This window comes from Abramis brama (genome assembly GCF_963993115.1).
Source record: "Abramis brama genome assembly, chromosome: 14".
Lineage (NCBI taxonomy): Eukaryota > Metazoa > Chordata > Actinopteri > Cypriniformes > Leuciscidae > Abramis > Abramis brama.
The window spans coordinates 9,295,893-9,322,467 of NC_139976.1; the positions used below are offsets into that span (position 1 = coordinate 9,295,893).

The 26,575-nt window shown below is 38.4% G+C and overlaps 2 protein-coding genes across 2 annotated transcripts in view; one reads left to right on the forward strand and one right to left on the reverse strand.

The window, feature by feature from the left end:
* LOC311095619 (neurotrypsin) overlaps positions 1-26,575 on the reverse strand; it is a 47,796-nt gene that overhangs the window by 4,254 nt on the left and 16,967 nt on the right. Inside the window, exons 3-13 of the mRNA XM_084134182.1 lie at positions 22,960-23,202; positions 20,973-21,111; positions 19,614-19,792; positions 17,681-17,828; positions 15,635-15,813; positions 15,158-15,299; positions 14,627-14,838; positions 7,482-7,623; positions 7,065-7,346; positions 2,700-2,822; positions 830-1,110 (exon numbers count right to left, since the gene is read on the reverse strand). Coding sequence (XP_083990308.1) covers positions 830-1,110; positions 2,700-2,822; positions 7,065-7,346; positions 7,482-7,623; positions 14,627-14,838; positions 15,158-15,299; positions 15,635-15,813; positions 17,681-17,828; positions 19,614-19,792; positions 20,973-21,111; positions 22,960-23,202 — 2,070 coding nt within the window. The remainder of the gene's footprint in view (positions 1-829; positions 1,111-2,699; positions 2,823-7,064; positions 7,347-7,481; positions 7,624-14,626; positions 14,839-15,157; positions 15,300-15,634; positions 15,814-17,680; positions 17,829-19,613; positions 19,793-20,972; positions 21,112-22,959; positions 23,203-26,575) is intronic.
* LOC311095624 (cannabinoid receptor 2) lies at positions 11,212-12,466 on the forward strand. The gene is made up of 2 exons (XM_084134186.1): positions 11,212-11,281; positions 11,358-12,466. The coding sequence occupies exon 2, from the start codon at positions 11,391-11,393 to the stop codon at positions 12,348-12,350; it is 960 nt and encodes a 319-aa protein (XP_083990312.1). The 5' UTR covers positions 11,212-11,281; positions 11,358-11,390; the 3' UTR covers positions 12,351-12,466.

Below are 26,575 nucleotides of genomic sequence, written 5' to 3' on the forward strand. Positions count from 1 at the left end.
TCAAAAATATATATTGTGATTTCTGGATTTTTTTTTTTTAGATTATGTCTCTCACAGTGGACATGCACCTACGATGACAATTTCAGACCCCTCCATGATTTCCAAGTGGGAGAACTTGCAAAATAGCAGGGTGTTCAAATACTTATTTTCCTCACTGTATATATATGTGTGTGTATGTGTATATATATATATAAATATAAATCATTCTAATATGCTGATTTGGTGTTTAAGAATATATATATATATATATATATTCTTAAACACCAAATCAGCATATTAGCATGATTTCTGAAGGATCATGTGACGCTAAAGACTGGAGTAATGATGCTGAAAATTCAGCTCTGTCATTACAGGAATAATTTACATTTTAAAATCTATTAAAAATAGATAACAATTGTTTTAAATTGTAATAATACTTCACAATATAACTGTATTTTATCAAATAAATATGGCCTTGGTGAGCATAAGAGACATCATTAGAGTGTTAGTACAGTATTAGTAGACTGGTAGGGTTAGGGTTAGAGTAAGTTGACATGTAGTTGCAAAGTTACTTATAGTCAGTAGAATATCTGTTGGGGAGCATCAAAATAAAGTGTTAGCAGATATTAAGCAGACAGTCTACTAATACTCTAATGAGAGTTAGTTGACACATAGGTGCAACGTTACTTATAGTTCACAGAATGTTCAAAAGGGACCATCAAAATAAAGTGTTACCAAAAAATATTAAAGATTCCAAACATTTGAGTGTATATGTATAAATATGTGTGTGTGTATGTGTCATTTCATAACCTGCCAATATTGTGCCCAAGTAAGAACAACCCAACATTACCTGTCATTCCCCAGCCAGTGATGACACAAGACGCAGGTCTCTTGCCCCACTTGCTGCCAGGTGCTGGCAGGCAGGCGGCGTTAGTATGAGGGTTAAAGGCCACGCACTTCCCCTCGGCGCCCTTCAGCCGGACCAGAGCCACATCATGCTCCCAGCTCTCCGTTCGGTACTTCCTGTGCACCTCTATGCGCTCTGGAGAGAGCACCCGTTCAAAATCATCCTGTTCCCGCGTGTGATAATCCCCGAGCTTTACCACGTACCGTGAAGCGTCACTGCCAAACCTGTAGAATCAAGACATTCATTCATATTACAGATGTACTGCCATTTCAATCTTTCCACTGCTACATAAATTCATGCACTACCACTCAAACGTTTGTGGTCAGTAAGATTTGGTTATTGTTAATGAAAAAAAAAAATCTCTTATGCTCACCAAGGCTACATTTATTTGACTAAAAATAAAAAAAACTGTAATATTGTGAAATATGACAATTTAAAATAACTACTTTCTATTTTAATCAGGGCTGCCCTAGACTAAAGATTTGTCTAGTCGACTAGTAGTCGTTCATTTAAGCGATTAGTCAACTAATCGCGCATTTATATTAATAAGCCATTAATCAAACAAGCCTTATTGCCTATATATTACATAGCCTAACCAGCGCTCAAACACACACATAAAGATTGCCATAGCCCACCGGCAAAAGTGATGATTATGAGTGTCGTACTCACACAAACACTTATGCATCTAATAATAGCACACATTTATCTCGGTTAACATTAGAGACTCGTAAAGTTGTTTCAAGTGATAAGCCATATTTGAGGTCGATGAATGATAGGCAAATGTTTGGATTTCCTGACATTATCTGTTCATTAGAGACTGCGTGATTTCGCACATCCTGTGGAGTTTTTTTTTTTCTGCGACTAACCTCTTCTAGTCGACTAACGGCGAGTCAACTATTAGGGGGCAGCCATCAATTTAAAATGTAATTTATTCCTGTGATGGAAAAGCTGAATTTTCAGCATCATTACTCCAGTCTTCAGTGTCACATGACCCTTCAGAAATCATTATAATATCGTTAGCCTCATAGCATAATTGCCTAAGTAATTTTTTAATTAATTATTTCTTAGGCAATTATGCTATGAGGCTAACGATATGCTGATTCGCTGCTCAAATAACATTTCTTATTATTATCAATGTTGCACTCAATGTTTTTGTGGAAACTGTGATGGATTTTTTTTTTATGAATATAAACTTTTTTGTAACATTATAAATGTCTTTACTGTCACTTTTGATTAATTTAATGCATCCTTGCGGAATGAAAGTATTAATTTATAAAAAATAAAATAAAAATTGAACAGTAGTGTAAATACATATATTTGGGATTACAATTAGTAGTTTGTGTGTAGGTAAACAAAGCTTTAGAAAGTGTTTATATTTAAATGAAAACTTTTTTCAATGTATTTGTGCCAGATGCCAGTGTTCTTCAACTACATTGCGGACCAAAAACATTTTTCAGAATAATTATCAGATTTTAGCAATTTTAAGACAAATTAGGGAACTAAAGAAAATTAAACTGTTAAAGCCCATATATTCAACTCACATAGGGATATTTTTTTTTATTTAGAACTGTACATTAAATCATTAAGTAAGCCAGTGAAGAAAAATGAGCATTCCCTTCGCAGTGCAGATATTTGTGCTTTATAATTTTCATGATTGCAGAGTGTTTCTTATTTTTGCAGTTTCAAAGATTTATTCAGAATCAATCAGTTTTTATTATAGAGTCAAAATTGGCAGAAATATAGGTTATAGCTGAAGAGCCCAGACATACTGTAGCTGCTAATACCACTGATGTCCAGCAAGTGTCTCTCTTACCGTTTAAAGCAGTGAGCTGCAGTGAGCAGCCAGCAGGAGTTGATGAGAGTTGCTCCGCACAGAGGCTGATTCCCTTTAGACTGAGATCTGAGCCACAGGGACGCCTGCCAGGGCCAGTCACCCCTGCGGGATACACACACACACACACACACACACACACACACTGGATTAGGTCAAGAAATAGACACTGTCATATTCATTTGGAAAGAAGTAGGGTGACAGAATTGTATTTTATCAATTAAAAATCATTCAAAAGTGAAGCATGCATTTATTTATTTTACTTTCTTATACCTTAATCTGTAGAGACAACCATAAATAAGCTATTTATAGGTTAGCTTTCCCAAAAAGTGCAAACACTGAGGGTTTGTGGCACTACTCCTTGTTTGTACAGCAACACTCGCTTAACTAGTGCTACAGTGTTATTATAGTACAATAGTACTTATAGTATTTATTCACATTTTGAATTAGCTTTTTTTTTTCATTTTCTATTTAGCTTTAATTTATTTGTATTTCAGTTTTAGTAATGTTAGTATTTTAACTTAAACTTTAATTTAATTTATTTCAGTTTGTTGCCAAAGAAAGTTTCCATAAATTTCAAAATTTAAATGTTATTTTATTTCAGCTTTATTTCAATGACCAAAAGTGTTTACATTTTAGTTATCAATAACAACACTGCAATGTCGTGAGTTTAGGGTGGGATTATCTATTTAACTGACCAATTGAAGATGAGGGGATCTGGAAAGCTGAGAGAAAGAAATATAATTTTTACAATTTCATTTAAAGACACTACACTCTTTGAAGAAAAGTTTCTATATAGAACATTAAAGGGTTCTGTCAGGCTTCACATACAGAGCCTTTTAGGGGTTCCCGTCATGGGATCATTTAATGGATTTAGTTTTAATTAATTTTGTTTCAAATAATTTTTAATTTTAATTACATTTTATGAATTAAACAACTTGTAAACATACTTCATCACTAGAAAAAAAATTAAATAAGGGACCGTTCGGTATTTATGGAAGGGGCCACCGGAGGAAAATAGGGGAGGGTCATGTCTTTTTATTCATTGTTGAGGGGAGGGTCATCCAACTTTTTTTTAGTCTAGGGGAAGGGTCACCCAACTTTTATATTCATGAAAACAGAAGCATTTCAAAGTGGCTTGTTTGGTGCTATTTTTTTCCATGTTGATTTCGCGTTATCAGCCCCCCTTCGATATCAGATGGGTCTGACCAAACAAAAATCCAGTTTGACGCTGTTTGACAGTGCGCGCGCACTTCAGTTTGCGCTTAGAAAAACATCTATGAATGTAACATCTTGGAACATCATCAGAGAATGCCCTTTTAATTGGTCGTTTCAGTCATTGTGAGTCACGTATCGTAGCAACGATGACGACTAGTGACAACAGCGGGATGATAGCCTTTATATTTCACATTTCTTTGGTTCAGTCTTATTTATGAGGCCTACTTTGCTATTCTATAAATATATAGGCCTAATAAGTTGTATTATAATATGCTATAATGTAGGCTATGAAATATATTTAGCCAATATAAATGTATCAATTAGTTTTCACAATATTCATCAGAAGTCATCATTTCAGGGGTTATTTTTTAAAAAATTCTTCCGTGGGGACCAGGCACGGCGTTAGATTTCGGCGCACCCAAAACTAAAATAATAATAATAATAATAATAAGCCATTAATTTGTACTAAAATAGTATTTTTTAAAAGCTGGCTATGTCTATTTTGATGTTTCTGCGCAAGTTCAGCAGACAGGGCGGTTCGGGTTTGTTCTGATCAGAGCTCGTGAGCGGAGAGCGCGTTTCTGAATATTCCGCTCCGCTCGCTCATTCCTTGCCACAAATAACCAGTTAAAGTAATGATTATGAATGTGTCTAAATTAGCAAGGAGACATTTATTTGTTTAGTAATAAACTGGTGTTTTCTGTGTCGCTGCAAAGATGAAGTTGACGATGCTCGCCATGAACGCCAGAGAGAAATGCACATTTCATATGGATATTCAGAGTAGCCTATTTATTTTGGTTTGAATATTTTCGTTTAAAAGTAGACATTTCAAGCTTTCTGTAATATAGACTATATTCCTCAAATCTGTGAGGCACACGCTGAGTTTTTCGGCGCCCTCCAGTTCACGTGCAATGCAAGTGATCGTGTCGGCGCCTTATTAGATTGTCTGATATTGGCTTCTTATGTATTAAATACGGGCAATTGGTTGATAAAACATTGATCAAAATTAAGATACAATTTATACAAAACGAAAATCTTTTAAAAAGAGTTTTCTACAAAACAAAACTTAATGAAGTGGTCAAAATCATGTTTTACCAAAAACAGCGCCGTTGCTAGGAGGGCGCCAGCGCCTCTGCCTTTCAGCGCCTCTGCCTCTGCCTCGCGAGTGGATGATAGCCCTGAGGACGCCTAGCAATGATATACCTTTAGTGGTAGTGTATACCTTTAGTTCAGTTATCGCAGCGCGCTAAGAGACAATGTTACCGGAAAATGCAGCCCAGGTATGATGCGTATGATGCGTAATGGAGATTCCAAAGCGCTCTTCTTTGGTCAGAACCATGGAGAGCAATCGCGGATAGGTCCGTCCATATGCACCAGAAACTTTTAACAATGCAACAAAATTTTTAAAGAGCATCAAGCTATTAAAATCTATATTATGTATACGCACAGATAATATAACATTAGGCTTTATTAGTCAATATTTTTTATTAGGTTAAACTGATTGGATAACGTTTTTAATTTAACGTTTTTAATTTAAGGCCTACCCACGATTCGTCTGGCCCATCCAAAACTGGTTCACGATTCCAGTGTTATGGACGTGACATTTGCAGTCAAAACTTGAAATATAAATTCTCAGGAAATGCATTTAATACCAATATTTTGAAACGTCTGAAAGGAGTCAAGACATTAGAAAAATATCAGTCTACACATGCATTTTATATTTAATATGAGGGAAATACATATGTGACGTGACACAATTTTTTTTTAGTAATTTGTAAGTTGTATTTGTATTTTTGTAGTAAGTTGTATTTTTTAGTAATTCTATAAATTACACTGTGCAAACCAAAAGATAATGTATATACCCAACGGATGAATAAAGATCGGCCTCCACAGAACATAAAATATTATTTTTATTTTATTTTTCGTGTTCGCCTTTATGTGAAGAAAAAAAAAACAATGTTAGGGACCTGACAGTTCTCCATTACAGTCATGACTGCTCTAAGCGACTTTAAAATTTTCACAGAGACCTCAAACAAAAGCACAAAGCCTTTCTTTAAAGTGAATTTCGTTTTTGTATTAATTGTATCTTAATTTTAATCAATGTTTCACCTGGATTTAATAAATAAGTAAATATAGTAGAAAATAGATAGCCTAATCATGACACGGAGGCGCGGGCGAGTGAACTGGACTCTTGTCTCATAAATGAACCGAAACTCAGCGTAAGGTATGCTACTTGCCTCACAGACCTGAGAAATATATAGAAAGCTTGAAATGTCTACTTTTAAACAGAACAATTCAAAATGAAGGAAAACAGACTGCTTTTCTGCTTATGAAATGTGCATTTCTCTCTGGCGCGTTCTGAGAAGATCGCGACGCATCGTCAACTTCATCTTTGCAGTCGACACAGAAAACACTTGTTTAATAATAAACAATTAAAATGTCTCCTTGCTATATTTGACATATTAATAATCATTACTTTTGCCGGTTCTTTGTGACAGCTTTTAGATGCTTTGTTGGCAACGCCACCGACATGTTGAACGCGTCACACGCATCAGCACTGAAAACATGATTTTTTTTTCAAATCTAAAATCAAAAATCGTGATACGAACCGAATCGTAGGTTTGGTCTATCGTTACAGCCCTAGTAAGACGAGTAAGCAAGAGTTTATGGTTAAAAAACAAAACAAAAAACAATGGCTATCTTTGCCAAGCGCAAACCAGTACAGAAGTAGGCTATAAATTATCGGGGAGGGTCATGCCTTTTTTCACAATCATTTTGGAGGGTCATAGAAAAATTTATTGCTGGCGAAGGGAGGGTCATGTCTTTTTTGACAACAGATCTCAAAACTCCTCCGGTGGCCCCTTAAATAAATAACGAACAGTCCCTAACCTGTTAAAAATGAAAGTATTATGCAATATTTTAAGGCATTTCTCCTAAATAGAACCTTTTTGGCCATAAAGGGTTCTTTAAAATGGAGTCAAAATCCCTACGGTTCTGTATAGAACCTAATTGAACCTTTTTCTAAGAGTGTAGTATGTGTTTAAACAACTTGTATTTGCAATCCATTCTGAACAAATATCCACAACATGTGTTGTAGAACTGCTTCCACAGCAGTAAAAATTTGATTACCTGAGAGATTTGTATCCACCCACAATTCTCTTGCTGCGTCTCTCAGCGCCAGCTCTCAAACCGCAGGTGTGTGTGCCCACCACTGCTATGTCAGCCTCTGGCTCCGGCAAATAATCACATGATACACCTGCATCCTGTCCGTGCTTACAAGCGTGGCTGTCTTGTCCTTTAGAAGGGCATTCTCCGAGGAACGACTCCTTCCCTGTGCACCTCACATTGGTCAGATGGATGGTCCCCTTCCCTGCTCCGAAATAACCCATCGGTCGTGCTTTTGACACCCCACTGCCATAGAGAGTATAAAAACATTTAAAGACTTTTTATCTCCATTTATCATGACTGAGGAATGATAATGAATCATATTCCACGGTACTGATTATGAGATGCTTTAGAGCTAAGATGTTGCAAATGGTTCCCTACGTGAATCCAAGCTGTCTGCAGACGACAACAGCATTGACATCATTCCAGCCATGATCACAGACGCTTCCCCACTCTCCGTTAAGAAACACCTCCACTCTGCCCTCTTTTCTATTGTCGCCACCTGCCAATCGTACCAGAGGTCCTGAAACCACAGAAAAGCAAGCAAAGATTAGATTAGACTTAGATTTTGTCACTTACTCTGCATCTTTTAAATCTATGAAAAAGAGAAGGAAGTCATTTTCCATTTAAGCTTACGTGATTGCAGACTGACCACATCCGAACCGTTAGAGGTGTAGCTTAAACCACATGGCGTGCACATGGTTTTAACAGTCAGTGTAAAGCCCTAATAATAAGGTTTCTGTTTTTAGAAAAACTAAAGTTAAAGACGGTCTCAAAAACGCGTTTTGAAATAGATGGTGTTTCTGACGATTTGTAACCAGTCACGTCAATGTTTGATCCCTGAGTTACATTCAAGCTATTTTAATTTTCAAGGAAAAAACGATTAAATGTGTCATTTTAGTAATCAAAGATAAGTTTAAAAGGGATAAAATGATTGACTACAGGGGGACTTTAAGCAATTCATAGTGTCCTCATGACATCTAAATGGGCCTTAATTACTTTCTTAATATACAATCATGGTCTTAAAAAAGCATCTTTCCTTTTCAGCTAACGTCTTTAACATCTCTTATTTTTCAACCCCTCCTTTCAATCTGTAATGTCTACGCCCCTACTTTCACAATCCAATCAATTCCTAAAGGAATAAAGTCCTGTGCTTCATTGTGATTATTAATATTTCACTCAAAAATGTGTCACATTACAAAAGTAAAATGGGTTGTGCATTCCATGTCAAAATCTTAAATAGATTTTTCAGCAGACTGCACACACACATGAATACAATTTCAGTGTCTGAAAATGTAAGCCTTCATATTGAAAACACAACAAACCAGATCTATCTATCTATCTATCTATCTATCTATCTATCTATCTATCTATCTATCTATCTATCTATCTATCCACACTTTAATAATAATAATAATGATAATCATGGTAATAATAATAATAATTATTATTAGGGGCCAAGCACCGAAGGTGCGGAGGCACCTATTGTATCTGTTCCCGTTCTTATTATTCTTCTTTTTCTTTTTCTTCTTCCGACTGGGAGTCTATGGCAGCCTATAGAACCGCTTGCGGGAAAGTTATGAAATTTGGCACACTGATAGAAGACGGTCTGAAAAGTCACCATAGCAAATTTGGTGTCTTAAAACCACTCCCTCTAGCGCAACCAACTGTCCAAAGTTGCACTCATGTTTATGCTAATAACTTTTGAACCGTAAGGCTAATCAACAAAATTCATTAAAGTCATTAACATATGGCCGCCATTTAGAATTTTTCTAAAAACCTACTTTTTCGAACTCGTCCTAGACGGTTTGTCCGATTTGCACGAAAATTGAACCAGATCATCTTCAGGCAGTGCTGACCAAATGTTATGGAATTCAAATTGATTCGTCAAGCCGTTTTCGATAAACGCTCGAACAAATTTTACGTAACGCCTGCAAAAACAGACGTAAGGTTTTATCTCCGCAACGCTTTATCGGATTCAGACCAAACTTGGTACATGTCATCACAAGCATGACCTGAGGTAGCGTTTCCGCGCAGCGCCACCTACTGGTCCGGAGATATGAAAAATGGCTATTTTTGCTTATAACTTCTGAACAGTTTGTCCAAAAATCATAAAATTGGTCTTGTTAGATTCAGGGCGACATGCCGAGTCGACAGATATCCAATTTTACCATATCGGCCATTTTGACTGTCGGCCATTTTGAATTTTGTGCTAAAATGCTGTATTTTAAGAACGCATGAACGGATTGTTACGAAACTTGGTATGGGTCATCAGCACAATGTCCTGAAGGAGCGTGAGAAGTTTCGAAACAGCGCCACCTAGTGATGAATTTTTTTTTTCAAATGCTTATAACTTTGGGTGTGGTCGACTTATTTTCACGAGACTCATCTAATTAGAGTCCTGAAACCTTGCCGAGTCCTACGATACCAAACATGCTAGGTTTCGCCTTACGGTTTGTGTAGCGTTGTGATTTAGCGCTTAAAAAACATTTGGCTATATCTTCGAAATCGCTTGTCCGATCGAGACAAAACCACCGTCAGAAGTTTGGAAACATAGGTCGATAGCTAAACACCAATGCCCAAATCCGAAAATATTGATAGTAAGGGGTAGTAAAATCCAATCAAAGTCATGTGTCAGTCATTTTTTACGTGTTTTTTCATATAAATGTCTAAAACTCCGAAGCGAATTGAGATATTTTCACCAAAATTGACACACATATGTATGGGCTCACTCTGAGGACACATACAAAAAATGGTGGGACTGAGCCTCATGGTGGCGCTATAATAAAACAAAACATGAAATTCCCATTGACTTCAATACAGTTTTGTGAAATAAAATGCTATACTAAACAAATACATTGGTGTAATATTACGAAACTCAGAATGTGCCATCAACACCATCCCCTGAAGGTACTCAAAATATTTCGAAACAGCGCCACCTAGTGGTCAAAAGTTATAACAAAATTTCCAAAAAGGCTAATAACTTTTGAATAAATCTGGCTATTGAAATGCCACTGGTCTTAATAGATTCCTTGGGTCAAGCCGAGAACATAGATACCAAGTTTTCCTTATTTGGCCGAACTTCCTGTCCGCCATCTTGATTTTCAGTCAAAACCTACTTTTTCGATCTCCTCCTAGACCGTTTGTCCGATTTTCACCAAAATCGAATCGTATCATCTCCAGACCGTGCCGACTAAAAGTTATGGATTTCGTGTCGATAGACGAAACCGTTTTCGTATAGCGCAGCAGCAAAGTTGAGGCATGATGCTAATAGCACTATTCAGGCTTTATCTCTGCAATGCCTTGACATATCCACCTTTTTCTGCTCAGTCTAAACAATGCGCGCTGCCATGACAATGACTCCGGTTGCTTACTTCCGGTTCGTAGCGCTTGACCTGTACTAGCAGCGAGAGAATGAGTTCAAGCTCGTCATGTGCTGTTGTTGTTTGTTTTAACAATTCAAAGAAGATTTCAAACTTATTGTTCAATTGTCAAACTTATTGTTCTATTGTAACAATTCAGTTTATTGTTCAAACTGAATTGTTAAAACAACCAACAACAGCACATGACGAGCTTGAACTCATTCTCTCGCTGCTAGTACAGGTCAAGCGCTACGAACCGGAAGTAGGCAACCGGAGTCGTCGTTATGGCAGCGCGCATTGTTTAGAGCAGAATAAGGTGGATTGACACCAAACTTTGTATGTGTCATTGTCACTTCACTCTGACCACATCACATCAGTTTTGTAACTGCGCCACCTATTGGTCGAAAGTGATAATCCATTAAATCATATTTTTTATTATTGTTTCTATGATTTTTCAGGCATTTTGCCTAAAATCCTCTTTAAATGTCTTTAATTACTCATTGTTGCAGTTGGTCTGACACTTTCAGACATGTTGGCATGTCTTGTCGTCTTACTCTGCTTGGCCCCGGTAATTGCTGCTTGCAGCTATATTTATTATTATTATTATTATTATTATTATTATTAATGTGTCTAGGCAGTTAGTTAAGAGATTAAACTTTGCAGATGCTTTTTCAAAAACCACATAGGATTTTCAAAACCACATAGGAAATGGCTATGTTTTTTTTTTTTCTCCCTTACTTCCTTTCTGTGTAACATGCTTATACTGGGTTAGAAGTGACAACAGAAGGAACAAACTCATTTTATGACTGATTCGTACAGGTGAGTAATACTACAAAATAACTACATTAGCAAATTGTGTAAATCTAAAATGATAAGATGCACTGTTTTTCCACAGATTTAGCTGCAAGCAAACAGATTTATCACTAAAATGACAAATTGCACAAATATCTACATGGTGCTAAGCAGCACAGAGACGGTGGCCATTGGCACGATCTGTCTCGTGATCGCACCCTTCAGCCTCCTGGTCAATGTGCTTGTTCTGGTCGTCATAGCCAGCTCTGGGAACCTGAGGCGACATCCGTCATACCAGTTTATGGGCAGCTTGGCACTAGCTGACACTATTGCCAGCTGCTGTTTCACCATCACCTTCCTGGATTTCCACCTTTTTAAACAGGATGACAGTTTTCAGAGAACAAAGTATCTGCTTAAGCTGAGTGGCGTGACCATGGCGTTTACGGGCTCGGTTGGAAGTCTGCTTTTGATGGCAGTAGACCGCTATCACGCCATCTACAAGCCTTTTACCTACAAGATGCAGCTGACACGTAAAAGAGCCTTGCTGGGAATTCTGACATTATGGGCTTTGGCTGCCCTCATTTCCCTCCTTCCTCTGATGGGCTGGAGTTGTCAGACTTTTCTATCGTGCTCCCAGTCCCATCTCTTTCCGTACGTGGATCGTAACTACCTGGCATTCTTTGCCTGTCTTGTGTTGGTGGTGCTCGTCCTCATACTGGTAGCCTATGCCATGATAGTGTGGTGGGCCCACCAACATCAAGCCAACATGAACACTGAACATCCAGGGCTAGCACGCATGCGCATGGACATCCATTTGGCAAAGACTTTTAGCTGTATAATTCTGATTCTGTTGGTGTGCTGGCTGCCTGTCCTTTCCTTCATGATGACAGATGTAGTTACGACAGAGCTTTCAAATTCACAAAAAAGGGCATTTGCTTTCTGCAGTACTCTATGTCTGCTGAATTCAGGCATTAACCCATTGCTATACACCCTGCGCTGCCGTGAGCTACGTGCAGCACTTAAATCATTAGTAAATGGTTTAATGAGAAGCAAGGGTTGTTGTTCACCAGCTACTGTAGTAACTAATACCAGCTAGTAAACATTTAGCTAATAAACAGGAGTTACAGTATAGCTCCCCTAGTGCATTGCCTGGCAAAAAAAAAAGAAAAAAAAAAAGAGTCTGTTTTGATTTAAATAGGCAAATGAGTCAATTATTGGATCATTATTGCAATGATTATGATGTTTTTAGCATGTTATATGTGTGGCAACAGTTCTTCTAACCCTGATTGATGGAGTGTGTAGTTTTACATTTCTTGAACAATCATGTAGGAAGACACATCATGGCCATATTCCGTGGTGTGTTTAACTTTTAATTGTCTGAACAAGAGCCTACGTGCTTGAAGCGTTACCACCTGTGTGTGAGTCTATCATTAAATTTTTCATATTTATTGTTTTAAATTTTTCATGCATTTTCAGCATCATTACTCCAGTCTTCAGTGTCACATGATCCTTCAGAAATCATCATATGCTGATTTGCTGCTCAAGAAGCATCTCTTATTATTATCTGCTTAATATATTTGAGGAAACTGATTTTAAAAAAATCCAGGATTCTTTGATGAAAAGACTGTTCAAAAGAACAGCATTTATTTGAAAATGAAATCTTTTAACATAAGTAACATTATAAATTACTGATTACAATTATTACTAACAATTCTGTTCAATTTAATGTGTCCTTGCTGAATACAAGTATTAATTATTAAGTATTAATAATTATTAAGTATATTAATATTAAGTATTTAATTAAGTATTAAAAATTACGGAGCCCAAACTTTTGAAGGGTAGTGTAAAAAAGTCTCTGTTAATTAAAAATAAAGTCACAATTATAGTACCATTTAATTTTTTTCCCTCTAAGGTGGAAACTCAAATGTTACAAAGGCTCTAACATTTTTTTTTTATTATAAAAAGAGACATTGTATGACCTTTTAGATCTAATAAAATCATGAATTTTCTCATTCTGACAAACTTTGTCATCTTTTATCACAGCAACACTGACGCCCGTTTCACGCATACTCCGTTTGCAGTGCGTATGCGGTGCGTGTAGCGATGCGTATGTGGTGCTATGGTGCTTTCACATATGCAGTGCGTAACTGATCCGCGGCTGTACCACAAAAACCTACTTACTATTTTTATTTCAAATCCAGAAGTTATGCGATTCTCTTTGGCTACACACTCTTTAATGGACATATGCACGTTTAAACACAATTTAAACAATGTAGGCCTATTATTCCATGCATTACTTCTACTTATATTAAGTTGCTCAAGCAAGTGGTCAAATATTTAACCATGTACTTATATTAAAATCGCAAACATTTTAAATTAAAACTTAAAATTGACAAAAACAGCTGACTCTCATGCCTTTTCTTTTGCATTTAAATTTTAATAGCCTACAATAAATCTTGCATGTCACAAAGAACTTGTTTTTCCACCTCCACGAATGAGACAAGTGTTGTTCATTATGTCGCCTTGTTGAGGTAAATTGTAGTTTTCCTTGCTTTACCCCGTTCTTTAAGTAAAAAGATGACTTTGAAAAAAAGTAGTATTTAATTAAATACATACATTTATGGTGAGATTACTACATTTTATTTAATTAAACGCATTTATGGTGAAATTACTACATTTTCAGGTCAGTCTGTGGTAATTTTTTCAGCGTTTGCAGCACAGCAAAAATAGACTCTGTGCGGAAACGATCGCTGCACTGCTGTATACGCACCGCAACTGGAACGGATCGACGGACTGCAACCGCGTGCCGTGTGAAAGCTCTAACCTGTTAAAATTGGTATGGAAAAGAATACACACCGCATACGCACTGCACTGCAAACGGAATATGTGAGAAACGGGCGTGATGGAACATTCAACATTGTTCTAACATCAATCTTGTCTTTCGTACCTTATATTTCAAACATACCTTTTCAAACATACCCAAAATGTCACAGGCTGGGAGCAAAAAGAGCATTGATGTTATATGATAATGGAATTTAAATTGAAATGGTGTTTGTTTGGGGGGACAAAAAAAATCATGTTTGTCTAATATTACACAGTCAAATGTCAAAGGTAGTGTTGTGGTCGCCAAGTGCTACACAATACTTTATTGAAATTCAAATGGAAGCTTTTATCAATAAAAGCGAGTGCTTGGTAAACTACAATGGCCGCTTTTATTCCTGGCCTCTGTCAACAAATGACATTTAAAACCCCTGTGAATTTCAGAAGGGGTCAAAACGGCGCAGACAGAGAAGTCTATCAGCAAAACATATCTGTACCTCACACAAAGCCCTGCTCATGCACACTGAAGCGTTATTATTCAAGATAACTTACCAGTACTTTCTGGAGCCAGCGGGACCTCATTGTTTTCTACCCTGTGGCAGCGTATTGCAACATCTTCGCTATGAGAGCAATCGTGTCGACCCCACACACTGTGTTTACACTCCAGCAAAGAGCTCTCACTCCCCTCACACTCCACATCGTCCAGCAGAATCAGCCCCGTTCCTTCTCCAAACGCGCCAGAGGAGGCGACCTCCGCACCGCCCCTACATGGACACACACACTCATGATAAATCCCCAATAGTCACTTGAAAATCTCCCACAAAATTCTTTATGTATGCATATAGAACATATAGAGAATGTGGACACCCACATTGGACACTCACTATTGTTGAGTAGGACACTTCTAAGAGAATTTTTAATTACTAATCCCCTACAGCCATTTGCAAAACAAATCCCCTAAGTTAAGAAGTTAATAGTGATAATATAATAAGGGTTTTTCTAACTTTAGGGATTTGTTGAGCACTGAAGGTTTGTGTGTATATTCTACTGTATATTCACAGGTGGAGAATTAAAGAATAGCACCTGAATCCCAGCTGTCTGCAGACCACCTGCGCATGCTGCTCCGTCCAGCTGTCATCGCACACTGTGCCCCAGTCCCCGGAGTGATACACTTCCAGACGACCTTCCCATGGGTCATCACCGTCTACCAGTCTCACCACGCCATCTGAATACATATAAAAAACACACTTTATACACACACATTTCCTCTCTGGACAGTTTCTGTATGGCCAATGGAAAGTGACAAAGTACAGTCAACTGGGTCTTGTTTCATCCTGAAAGGGTTTATTTTGTTTGTTGTACATTACCCCATGTACACGGCTACTAACCAGATAAATAAATAAGTAGACATTAAATATTGAGTGATACAAAATATATAAAACTAGCACAGCTACGTAAAAAAGCTTACTAGGGTCAATTGTAGAGAATATCGCGGTTGACCAATCAGAATCAGTAGGGCTGTAAGTGTCTGTATGTGTGTGTCTATGTAAAGGACGAGACCTGAATAGGGGTTGCATGACACCCCAGCATCTTCCATATGATCACAGTTGTGTTGTTCCCATCCGCTGTGACGGCACTCGTCCAGAGAAAGCTCATTGCCTGTGCACTGCACTGCATCCAGTTGGATTGGCCCACTGCCCTGCCCGAAATGAGCCCATGACCAGGCTTTAGGGATGCCCCTAGACACGCACAAAGACATATAAATGGTCAAAAAAGAAGTAGACTTCACAAGACTAAGTCAATCTCAATACATTTAAATGGTAAATGTAATTCGTTAAAACAAAATTCAAGTTCCCCTTTATAATAAAATAAATAAATAAATAAAAGCGCTTTACAGAGTGAGAGAGGGGGAATCCAAAGAGTGATGTAGTCAGCCTGTGTGTGTATTTGGGGTTGATTAAGAGACCATGATGGATAGAGGCTGAGGGCAAAGATGCCAGAATTACCAGCCTGATCTCATGGCAATTCGTACAAATTCTACGAGGTGGCTAATTCGTGCGAATTCATACGACCTCACTCGTACGAATTAGTTAGATTTTTGCTAAATCGTACATATTTTACGAATTGCCCAATTCGTATGAATTCATACGAATGACCTACCCCTGACCCCGCCCCTAAACCTACCCATCACGTGGGTTTAGACAAATCGCCACCTTTTTATCACTCGTACGAATTCGTGCGAATTGGTCGTGAGATAGCGTTGGAATTACAGCCCAACTCTTTTTTTTTTCAGGAAACACCATGGGGATTTTTACTGACCACAGACAGTCAGGACCTCAATTTAACATCTTATCAGAAGGACGGTGCCTTTTTGCTGAACACTATCCACATTAATATGGACCAACACAGAGCTCAGGATGAGGACCCTCTGCTGGCCTCACTAACACCTCCTCAACAGCAGCGTTAGGTGGTCTCTCATCCAGGTGCTGACCAGACTCAACCCTGCTTAGTTTCGGTGGGAAACCAAGAGGCCCTGAGAAGCACTAAACATTTAAAATGCTTCTTACTACACATTCAGTTTGAAAGCTAACACATTTTTTTGTTGTAACTATAACTGACAAACTCATCATTCCATTGCTTTAATGCTGCAGTAACTGAAGCCATGCGTATCATCTCTGCAGCAGCGGTGCGAGTCTGTGCTCATGTGCCATCTCACAGTCTTTATTCTCTACAACTGCTACAATATGAGATGATGTAAGAGAGCAAATAATACAACAGCGCAAAATAAATAATTCAATCTTCCTCTCATCGAGATAAGAGCACACAGGGATGAAAATACCTCACAAAAGCTCCTAAGTTTTGTGTGTTGTGAAAAAAGAACAGTGCTACTGCTTCTTTAAAGAGGCCATATTATGCCCTTTTACAGTCTTGATTTTGTTTTTGGGAATACTAGAATAGGTTGTCATGCTTGAATGCTCAAAAAACACAATCTTTTTAACATATTTTTCATTGTTGCAGCACCTCTCTTCCCAGTCTGTCAGTAACGTCTTTTTTAAGTGTCCTTTCTCTGATATTTCTTTCCGGAAATGTCACGCCTCTTACCATAACAGCAAGTTTCAGCTTCTCAGGTGTAAACACTAACAATGGCATCAGTTTACTTTATCAGTTTCAGGGTGGACAAAACAGCGTCTCATTGCGGCGATAACGCAACTCAACCAGGCCTTGCTCCTTTTTTGCGTATGCCTTGAATGGGAATTTTTTTAATGGGAAATACTGTGATATGTACATTTCTGGAAGAAAACTCAAGACTACAACCGAGGCCTTTCAGGGAGTTCAGAAACAGTGCTTACTGATACAGAGAATAACTCCCCTTGGTTTGTGCTTTGTAACTTTTCATGCTCAAATAGCAACATAACACCAAAGAAAGTTGAAAATGTAAAAAAGCATAATAGGTCACCTTTAAAACCTTAAAAATTGTTTGCAAAAGGCAGTTAGCAAAGGTAGGAGTTACAAGCATGATGTATTACTCTGAAACCATCAAAAGTATATTCATGGCAGGGGTGTGTACGGTAAGTATTTGATGTATTAGCTGTACATTGGACTCACCCCAGTCCGAGCTGCCTGCAGACCACCTCAGCATCCATGTCATCCCACTGATCATCACAAATGGTCCCCCAGCGCCCATCATGGAAGACCTCAACTCGTCCCTCAAAGTCCTCCTCCCCACCAACCAGCCGCAGAGGCGGTCCATTACCTGAGCGAGCAAACCAGGAATCATGACCCAAAGCCACAAACACATCAATAAATTTTGTGACAGCCAGAATGCTTTGCTTGCAATATCTCTCTCTCTCTCTCTCTCTCTCTCTCTCTCTCTCTCTCTCTCTCTCATAAAGACATTTATAATGTTACAAAGGATTTCTATTACAAATAAATACTGTTCTTTTAAATTTCTATTTATCAAAGAATCCTGAAAAATATGTTTCTTGAGCAGCAATGATTTCTGAAGGATTGTGTGACACTAAAAACTGGAGTAATAAAGCTGATATTCTGCTTTGACATCACAGGAATTAATAATATTGTCAAATATATTAAAATATAAAACAGTCACTTTAAATTGTAATAATAATAATAATAATAATCTTTTTACTGTATTTTGTATATTTATATACTGTATATTTGATTTTTTTAAAACAAAAAAAAATTACAGATTAATTTGCGTTTGCATATTTGTTGGGATTCTATGCAGTTTCACTATTGAATCATACTAAATCTCTGCAATAAACAAGTGGTAATGTGTTTAAAATCTGGGTCCTGAAGCAAAGCCAGAATCACTACAACTACAATTAGAAATATGCGCAGTTGTCATAAACATTTTATATATAATAATAATAATTCATATCAGGAATGCAATATATGCACCCATTCAAGGGCTAAAAAACATCCTTTGCTGCCCTGGTAACCCAGCACAGTGCACATCTGTCCTTGTGTCCTCAGACTGTGTCTTCAATAAAGCTCTCAGCAGGCAATCATGAGTTCAGACGCCATTGATTTGCTTTCCAACCTATTTTCTCGTTTTTTTACCCCCTTTGTTCCTTTCTACAAAAGAAGTACGGCTATTTTGATTCCACCAAAGCAAGCATAAGCCCCCACGGTTTCATTAAAATTTCAAATTTCAGCTAGCGCCAATTTAGTAAGTCAATATGAATGGACAAAGAAGCTGCAATAACAGCAATTCAAAGATAACATAATCATCTTCATGATGTTCTATCACACACCCCTATGTTTTTTTTGCCTTAAAATGCTTTTTAGATCAGAGATACTCAAATGATGTTGCTCCAGGGCAGCTTTTAGAAAATGCAGGGTGATCAGTGAATAAATAGAAATTTTTCATTTGGTTTTATATTAAAATGTACATTAACCGACAATTACAGCAATGTCTTAGACCAACCTCATATTTATATCACAATATTAAACAAAAATCATAGAGTCACAGTGATTCAGTGTTGTTTTAGGGCAAAATCTGTAGAATGGAATTTAATGTGGTAAAATGGGAAGAATAGCTGAGAATAGTTCACTCTTATTGGTAGCTAAAAGCATAATAAAAGTCCAAATATTTAACAAGTGAACATAAACAAGGTATTTACAAAAAGTTGAGCAAAAACGTTTGTGAATAAATCTGCCACTGAATGTAATTTAATTAGCCAGTCTGCACTGCAAGCAAGCAAAAAGGTGAAGTACGGCACAACACGAAAAAAAAGGATGCTAGCATTCTAAGCACTTGCAGACCGCTTTGTTGATTAAAATGGGAGCAATCTTCTTTGTCGTATGCAGTGAACACTTACCGCGCACACATGGAGGCGGAAACTGAATTTTCAGAACCAGACTTTGAGTCATCCTGGTGATCTTTGTATCCTATTTAAACACTTTTTCTGTTTTATGGCAGCTGTAAGGCTTCGCGAGGGCATCTAGATGCAGGAGTGTTTACAGCACTTGTCACTTAAAAGGTCATTAGCTTCACTCCCACAGAAAGCACACTGACCTTCAGGTGGTGCACACAGCACTCCGGCCTCGTTCCCATGGTTACAGTCACTAGTAACAAACTTCCTGCTCCGGCACTCCAGCAGGGATTTCTCATCACCACGGCAGCCAAGGCGGGCGTAGTGAAAAAGCCCGGAGCCGGGGCCAAAATATGAGTGCTGGAGAGCTGTGCCAATCTCACTACAACAAACGAAAAGAATTATGAAGAGAGAGAGAAAAGAAGCACCAAGTTATTTCCTCCTCTGTTCAGTGACATAAGGCTTTAAACCCACTCATTTTATAAAGGCTAAATCAAAAATAGATACAGTAAATATGAAATTTTAAATAATCATTTCAATATGCAAATGAGTAACCATACTTTGACCCCACTGAGAAGCACAGGCAAAAGGGCTAACATTTTATTAAATTATTTACATGACTAATTCATCAAATTAATTGCAAATAATCACATATTTCAATATTTGTTGAGAAAAAAAAACAATTAGTATATTATTCAAAGACATTACCTTGTCAATGCATAATTTTCACATTATCTTTAATTAATTGTACTAAATTAAATGGGCTATATGTGTACATAAGAATGTATTCATCACTTTTTGTATTGCCATTGCCAATGCGTGAACAGCTTGTAACAAAACTTTAAAAAACGAGACATTCTAGGGTGTCTATGAAAGCCTGTAGACGGATTTTTATGTGAAGGCGGGAAAATCCAAAGGATGTGACGTTTATGTGCGCTCTCATTCCATGACACATGAAATGAATGCCTATACAATGTTCAGGAGGATAGTGCCGAAAGAGCTATTCTGTGCTGTAATGTCAATGTGTCATGCAAATAAAAGGGATTCATTCAAAATATAGTCTCACATAGCCAGATCTATATAGTCTATAGTCTGAAACATCCTTTATATTCAAACTATCATAACAGTGTCATTTTAATTAACTCATCTGTCGTGATGTTGGTGAATTGCAGAGATCGTGCAAACATATCCACATCGCTTTGATCAGATGCTTTCTTAACTGCTGTTTTCTCACCACTGTCATTTTTGTTGTATGTTTATTTTGTTACATTCATCTAAATGCCACTCTCAGCAGCACCTGGATGTTCGTTAACAGCATATCGCTGCAAAGGTATTTCCAACTTCTTTTTACTTCTAAGGAAAGAATGAAAGAGAGATTCGCCATGAGTATATCAGGGCATTGAATCATGTCCAGTCTCTTGTGTATCACGTGTGTACGAGTGCGAGCACGAACAATAATTTGCTGGCTGCAGTTCACTTAACGGCCACCGGTGTCGCTAATAACAAGGGTTTCTGAATTATACTTTAGTTAAACTGACAGCCCTAATTAGAAGTAAACATACCTCAGTCCAAGCTGTCGGCAAACCACACTGGCATCACGGTCTGTCCAATGCGTGTCACAAATTGACCCCCACTGGCCGTTCAGGTAGACCTCTAGTCGGCCACTCTTTGAGGACGAACCTCCCGCTAACCTGACCGCTCCTGAATAGGTAAGATTATATATATATATATATATATATATATATATATATATATATACATATACATACATACATACATACATACATACACACACACACACACACACACACATTTATTATAAATAATAATAAAAATAATTGTAGGAAATAACTGAAAGACTCTGAAGAAAATCCATGCAAAACTATTTTTAGTGTATTGATATGAATTTGTTAGGGTTAGGTGTTCTCGGTGGTTCTGGGGAAGTGTTAGAAATTGACCACATCCAATTCTGTAAACCTATATATAAAACCTATTTACAACCAGTATTCTCATTCCTAGCTGTTTTCTAGAATTTAATAAGAATTAATAGTAGCCTAAGTTATAAAATCTTACTGAAAAGCGATAAAGGCCATTTTATTCTTTACAGGGAGGATAATTTTTTTTAAAAGATTTAGATTAATTTTTTTCTTTATAAAACTGCTCAAAATAGCATTGTTCATTCTGTATTTGCATACAAATGTATCTTTTATAGAACTGAATTTGGACATGGAAATTAACAGTATTGCTTCTTTACGGAGACAAACTGTACAGAGTATTAGTGGTGCGAATAGTTTAATCAGATCCCTCAGCATGAACTCCTAAAACCAGAGGCAAATTCTAAATTTTTTTGTTCTCATCAATGTATTCACGCCTTTAATCCCAGCCCTAAAACTAACAATATATGTGATTGCTTGATAACAGAAACAGAATGTTGATCCAGGAACACATCGTACTTGGCAAAGTCACAGCCATCATTTGTCTCCACTGCACACAGAACGCAATGTTTTTTTTTTTATACCATATATAATTTTCCTGAGATAGAATATTCTTCTCAAGAATGTCAACCACTGATTTCTAAATATACAGTCGCTGCAAAACACAAGTCTTCCAAAAGAGACCAAAGGAAAGTAAGACAACAGTATTCAAAGAGGTAGTAAAAACACATATTTATCAGCTGAAGAATGTTAAAATGTACTAACATCAAAGGCTGACGTCCCACTAGCTGATTTTCAGTCATAAGCGGCCATGTTTCTCTCCGCAGGGAAACTTTAACTGAGTCTAAACTCCCTAATGAGTAAATGGATCTGACCCAAACTTTTTCTTTAGCACACACAAAGTCACATTATAGCAAACATTGATTGCGTTTTTCTGCTAAAATAAAACAGCGGGAGTAAAAAAAAAAAATAAAAAAAAATCTCATTAAAGCTGTGCATTAATATTCCTGTGCATGAATGGTAAAATAACCCTGAATTGCTGGTTTTTCTGTTGTTGTTATGTCAAATTTCAAATTGATTCGACAAAACACATTACTGCAATATATGACAGGAAATTGTAGATTGCTCTTCATATTTACAGTAATCAGTGAAGAGGGTGAGATTTTAGAAAAGGCAAAAATGTGTTGTTTCGATTTGGCTAGTGGGAAACCTCCTTAAAGGGATACTCCACTTTAAAATGAAAATTCTGTCATCATATACTCACCCTCATGTTGTTTCAAACCTGTATGAATTTCTTTCTTCTGCTGAACAGAAAGGAAGATATTTAGAAGAATGTCAGTAACCAGACAGTTTCTGGTCTCATTGACTTCCATAGTAGGAAAAAAATATACTATGGAAGTCAATGAGACCAGAAACTGTCTGGTTACTGATATTCTTCTAAATATCTTCCTTTCTGTTCAGCAGAAGAAAGAAATTCATAAAGGATTGAAACAACATGAGGGTGAGTATATGATGACAGAATTTTCATTTTAAAGTGGAGTATCCCTTTAAGAAATATTTTAAACTCACTAGTGGAACATAGCAGACCATTAATTGTAAACACTGTAGGGCTCACCTTGGTGGCAGTCGCAGTAGGCCCAACCAATGGCGCCTGAGCTCTGTCTGAAAAAGCACCATGGGTTAGACTCACGGTCAGGATTTCGACAAAAATTGTGCTCTCCCAGACCCCTGCCCGGATACTGCTGCACGTAATCTGGGAATTCAGTCCACTTCAGACAGGGTGAACCTGAGTCGGTCTGAGAAACGGTGCCATTGTAATAGCCCAGCTCAGTGAAGCCCTCGGAGCAGGACAGGGGAACTGGGGGAAAAAACAAAGAAAAAGGATTTTATACTGTACACAAATCCGATTTAGTTTTCAGATCCCATCTTTAAGGCTGACTGTTCGCACAGGCATTTTTCAAAGTGCTGAAATCTGATCCGTTTGTTCAGACAGTAGTCAATATCCTGTGTATCTACTGTGCATAATATGAGCATGATACCAAGAGAATTTCTCATTCAACACTTGAGAGCATCTCCCGGTGTTGAAGGAAAGAAAAATTTAAATGTAGTCTCTGCTTATGTCTATCATGACATCTTGCTGTGATGCTTAACAGATAAGTTACACATTTTAGGAATATTTATATGGATAAAATATGAATAATATAATATCATTCATATTAAATACAATATTATTACTATTATGCATTATTAATATATATAAATTTCAATATGGATCATACATATTTCACACTTATTTTAGTGAGCAAAATGAGCATCTTTGGACATTGGACAATATTGAACTTTTAATGAAAAAAAAAAAAAGACTTGACATTCTGGAAAAACAAAGAACATATTCCACTATATATATATATATTGAAAATTGTTTTCTCAGTTATTGAAAAAGCACAAAGTATATTATGCACTTATATTAGAAGTCACACATTAATACACATATCTTTTTTACAAACAGAATCAAAATTATTTCCTGTGCTAATTGGCTGCATGGCACAGAATGCATTGACAGAGCATACCTTGTGTTTAAAGCTGAAATTAGGCATTTACTTTTTGGAAAATGAATGTGTGACTGATTTAAAATCTGATTTTAATATATAAAAATCAGATTTTAAATCAGTCACACATTCACTATATATATATATATATATATATATATATATATATATTATATTATATTATATTATATTATATTATATTATATATATATATATATATATATATATATATATATATATGTGTCAGGTTTGGCATAGACGAAGCAGACAGAATGGTAAGTTAAATGCTTTAATTTGCAGAATGGATCGGTACAGCGAAACAGGTGAGTAAACAGTAAGTTGAATTTCAGATGATAGCTTAACTGAAGTGTAACCAAGTCTCTCTCTCTCTTTCTCTTGCAGATGATGATGATGATGGAGTTCCTTAGAAGACGGAATGGTGATTGGCTGAGAAGATCGGGATCGAAGGTAGGTATACAGGTAAGTATGGCAGAGAGTCTGTGTCATGTATAAACGAGATCAGACAATGACTGAATGTTTGTAGCAGGTATATATGGGTGAACTGATGATGAGGTCTAGGTGACGGTGATTAGTAATCAGGTGACAATGAGCGTGTGAATGACTGAGTGGGCGGAGTGAGGGAATGAGTGGAAGGAGATGGTGATGGAATCCTGACAGTACCCCCCCCCTCCCGAGGCGGCTCTTGACGGCTGGGAAGAAGAGAGATGTTGCCGGCGGCGAGGTCGACCACGACCCCTAAGAGCTGGGCGGTCAGGATGGTCAGAATGGAACTGGGAGAGTAAGGCTGGATCTAGGATATCATCACGGAGCACCCAGGAACGCTCCTCTGGACCGTAGTCCTCCCAGTCCACCAGATACTCCAGACGGGGACCTCGCCGCCGGGAGTCCATGATGGATCGAACTCTGTAGATGGCCTCTTCTTCCACAGGAACGGGAGGAGGAGGCACGTCATCCGAGGTGGAATCTGAGGGAACAGAAGAGACTGGGTCAGTGAAGGGTTTGAGGAGAGAGACATGGAAGGAAGGAGAGATCTTGTACTGAGGTGGAAGGTTGAGTCTGTAGGTTACTTCGTTCAACTGCCTCTGGATGGTAAAAGGTCCAATGAATCGAGGACTCAGCTTACGGCAAGGCAGGCGGAGGCGAATGTCCCTCGTCGATAACCACACCTTCTGACCAGGTTGGTATTGGGGTGTATCGGCTCGTAGACGATCCGCTTGATCCTTGTGCCTCCGCACTGCCTGTTGTAGATGCACATGAGCTGAGTCCCATACCCCCTCGCTCTGATGGAACCAAAAGTCGACAGCTGGAACCTCCGAGGGCTCACCCGACCAAGGGAAGAGAGGTGGCTGATATCCGAGGAAGCACTGAAAGGGGGTGAGCCCGGTGGTACGCTGAGTGAGGGAATTCTGAGCGTATTCCGCCCAGGGGAGGTATCGGTTCCAGCTGTCTTGGTACTGGTGGCAATAAGTTCGCAGATAACGTCCTATCTCCTGAATCTTCCGCTCAGTCTGGCCGTTGGTCTGCGGATGATATCCTAAAGAGAGGCTGACAGTGACCCCGAGGAGCTTGAAGAAGGCGTGCCACACCCGGGAGATGAATTGGGGTCCCCTGTCCGAAACGATGTCTTCTGGAATGCCGAAATTTCTGAATACATGATGAAACAATGCTTCAGCTGTTTCTAAAGCCGTGGGTAAACCAGGTAAAGGTATCAGCTTGCAGCCTTTGGAAAATCTATCCACAACGATGAGCACACAGGTAAATCCACCGGATCTAGGAAGGTCAGTCATGAAGTCCACTCCGATGTGTGACCAAGGGCGTCTGGGTATAGGTAGTGGCACAAGTTTACCCTCAGGTAGTTTCCTGGGAGTGTTGGTGATGGCGCAGACTGAGCAGCCACGGACGAACCTGGAGACATCTTCGGAGATGGACCACCAGTACCGCTGACTGAGGAGCGAGAGGGTACGCTTGCTACCTGGATGTCCAGAGCCCGGAACTGTGTGAGCAGAGTCCAGAAGGGGAGTACGAAGATGTTGAGGTACGAAAGTACGCCCTTCTGGACCTCCCGGCGGAGCAGGATGGCGAGAATTTTCCTGAGAGATTTGCTGGTCGATGTCCCAGAGAATGGGACTGAGGATTAAGGCTGGAGGGAGGATGGTTTCAGTACTGAGGTCCTCTGAAGATGAATGATGGAGTCTGGAAATAGCGTCTGCCTTGCAATTCTTACTTCCTGGACGGTAAGTAACAACGAAGTTGAATCGAGTGAAGAAGAGTGCCCAGCGGGCCTGGCGAGGATTCAATCTTCTTGCCTCACGAAGATATTCCAAGTTGCGATGATCTGTAATTACTTCGAACTGGTGATTTGCTCCCTCCAGCCAATGTCTCCATTCTTCTAAAGCCAGTTTTATGGCTAGCAGTTCCCGGTTGCCGATGTCGTAGTTTTGCTCCGCCGGGGACAGCTTTTTGGAAAAGGAGGCACATGGATGGAGTCTGGGAGGCTCACCCTGCCGCTGTGACAGCACCGCTCCAACCCCAGTGGAAGATGCATCGACCTCAACGATGAAAGGAAGTTCTGGATTGGGATGGATGAGGATTGGTGCTGTCGTGAAGACTTCTTTGAGGCGATGGAAGGCTTGGATAGCTGTGGGATTCAAGGACAGAGAC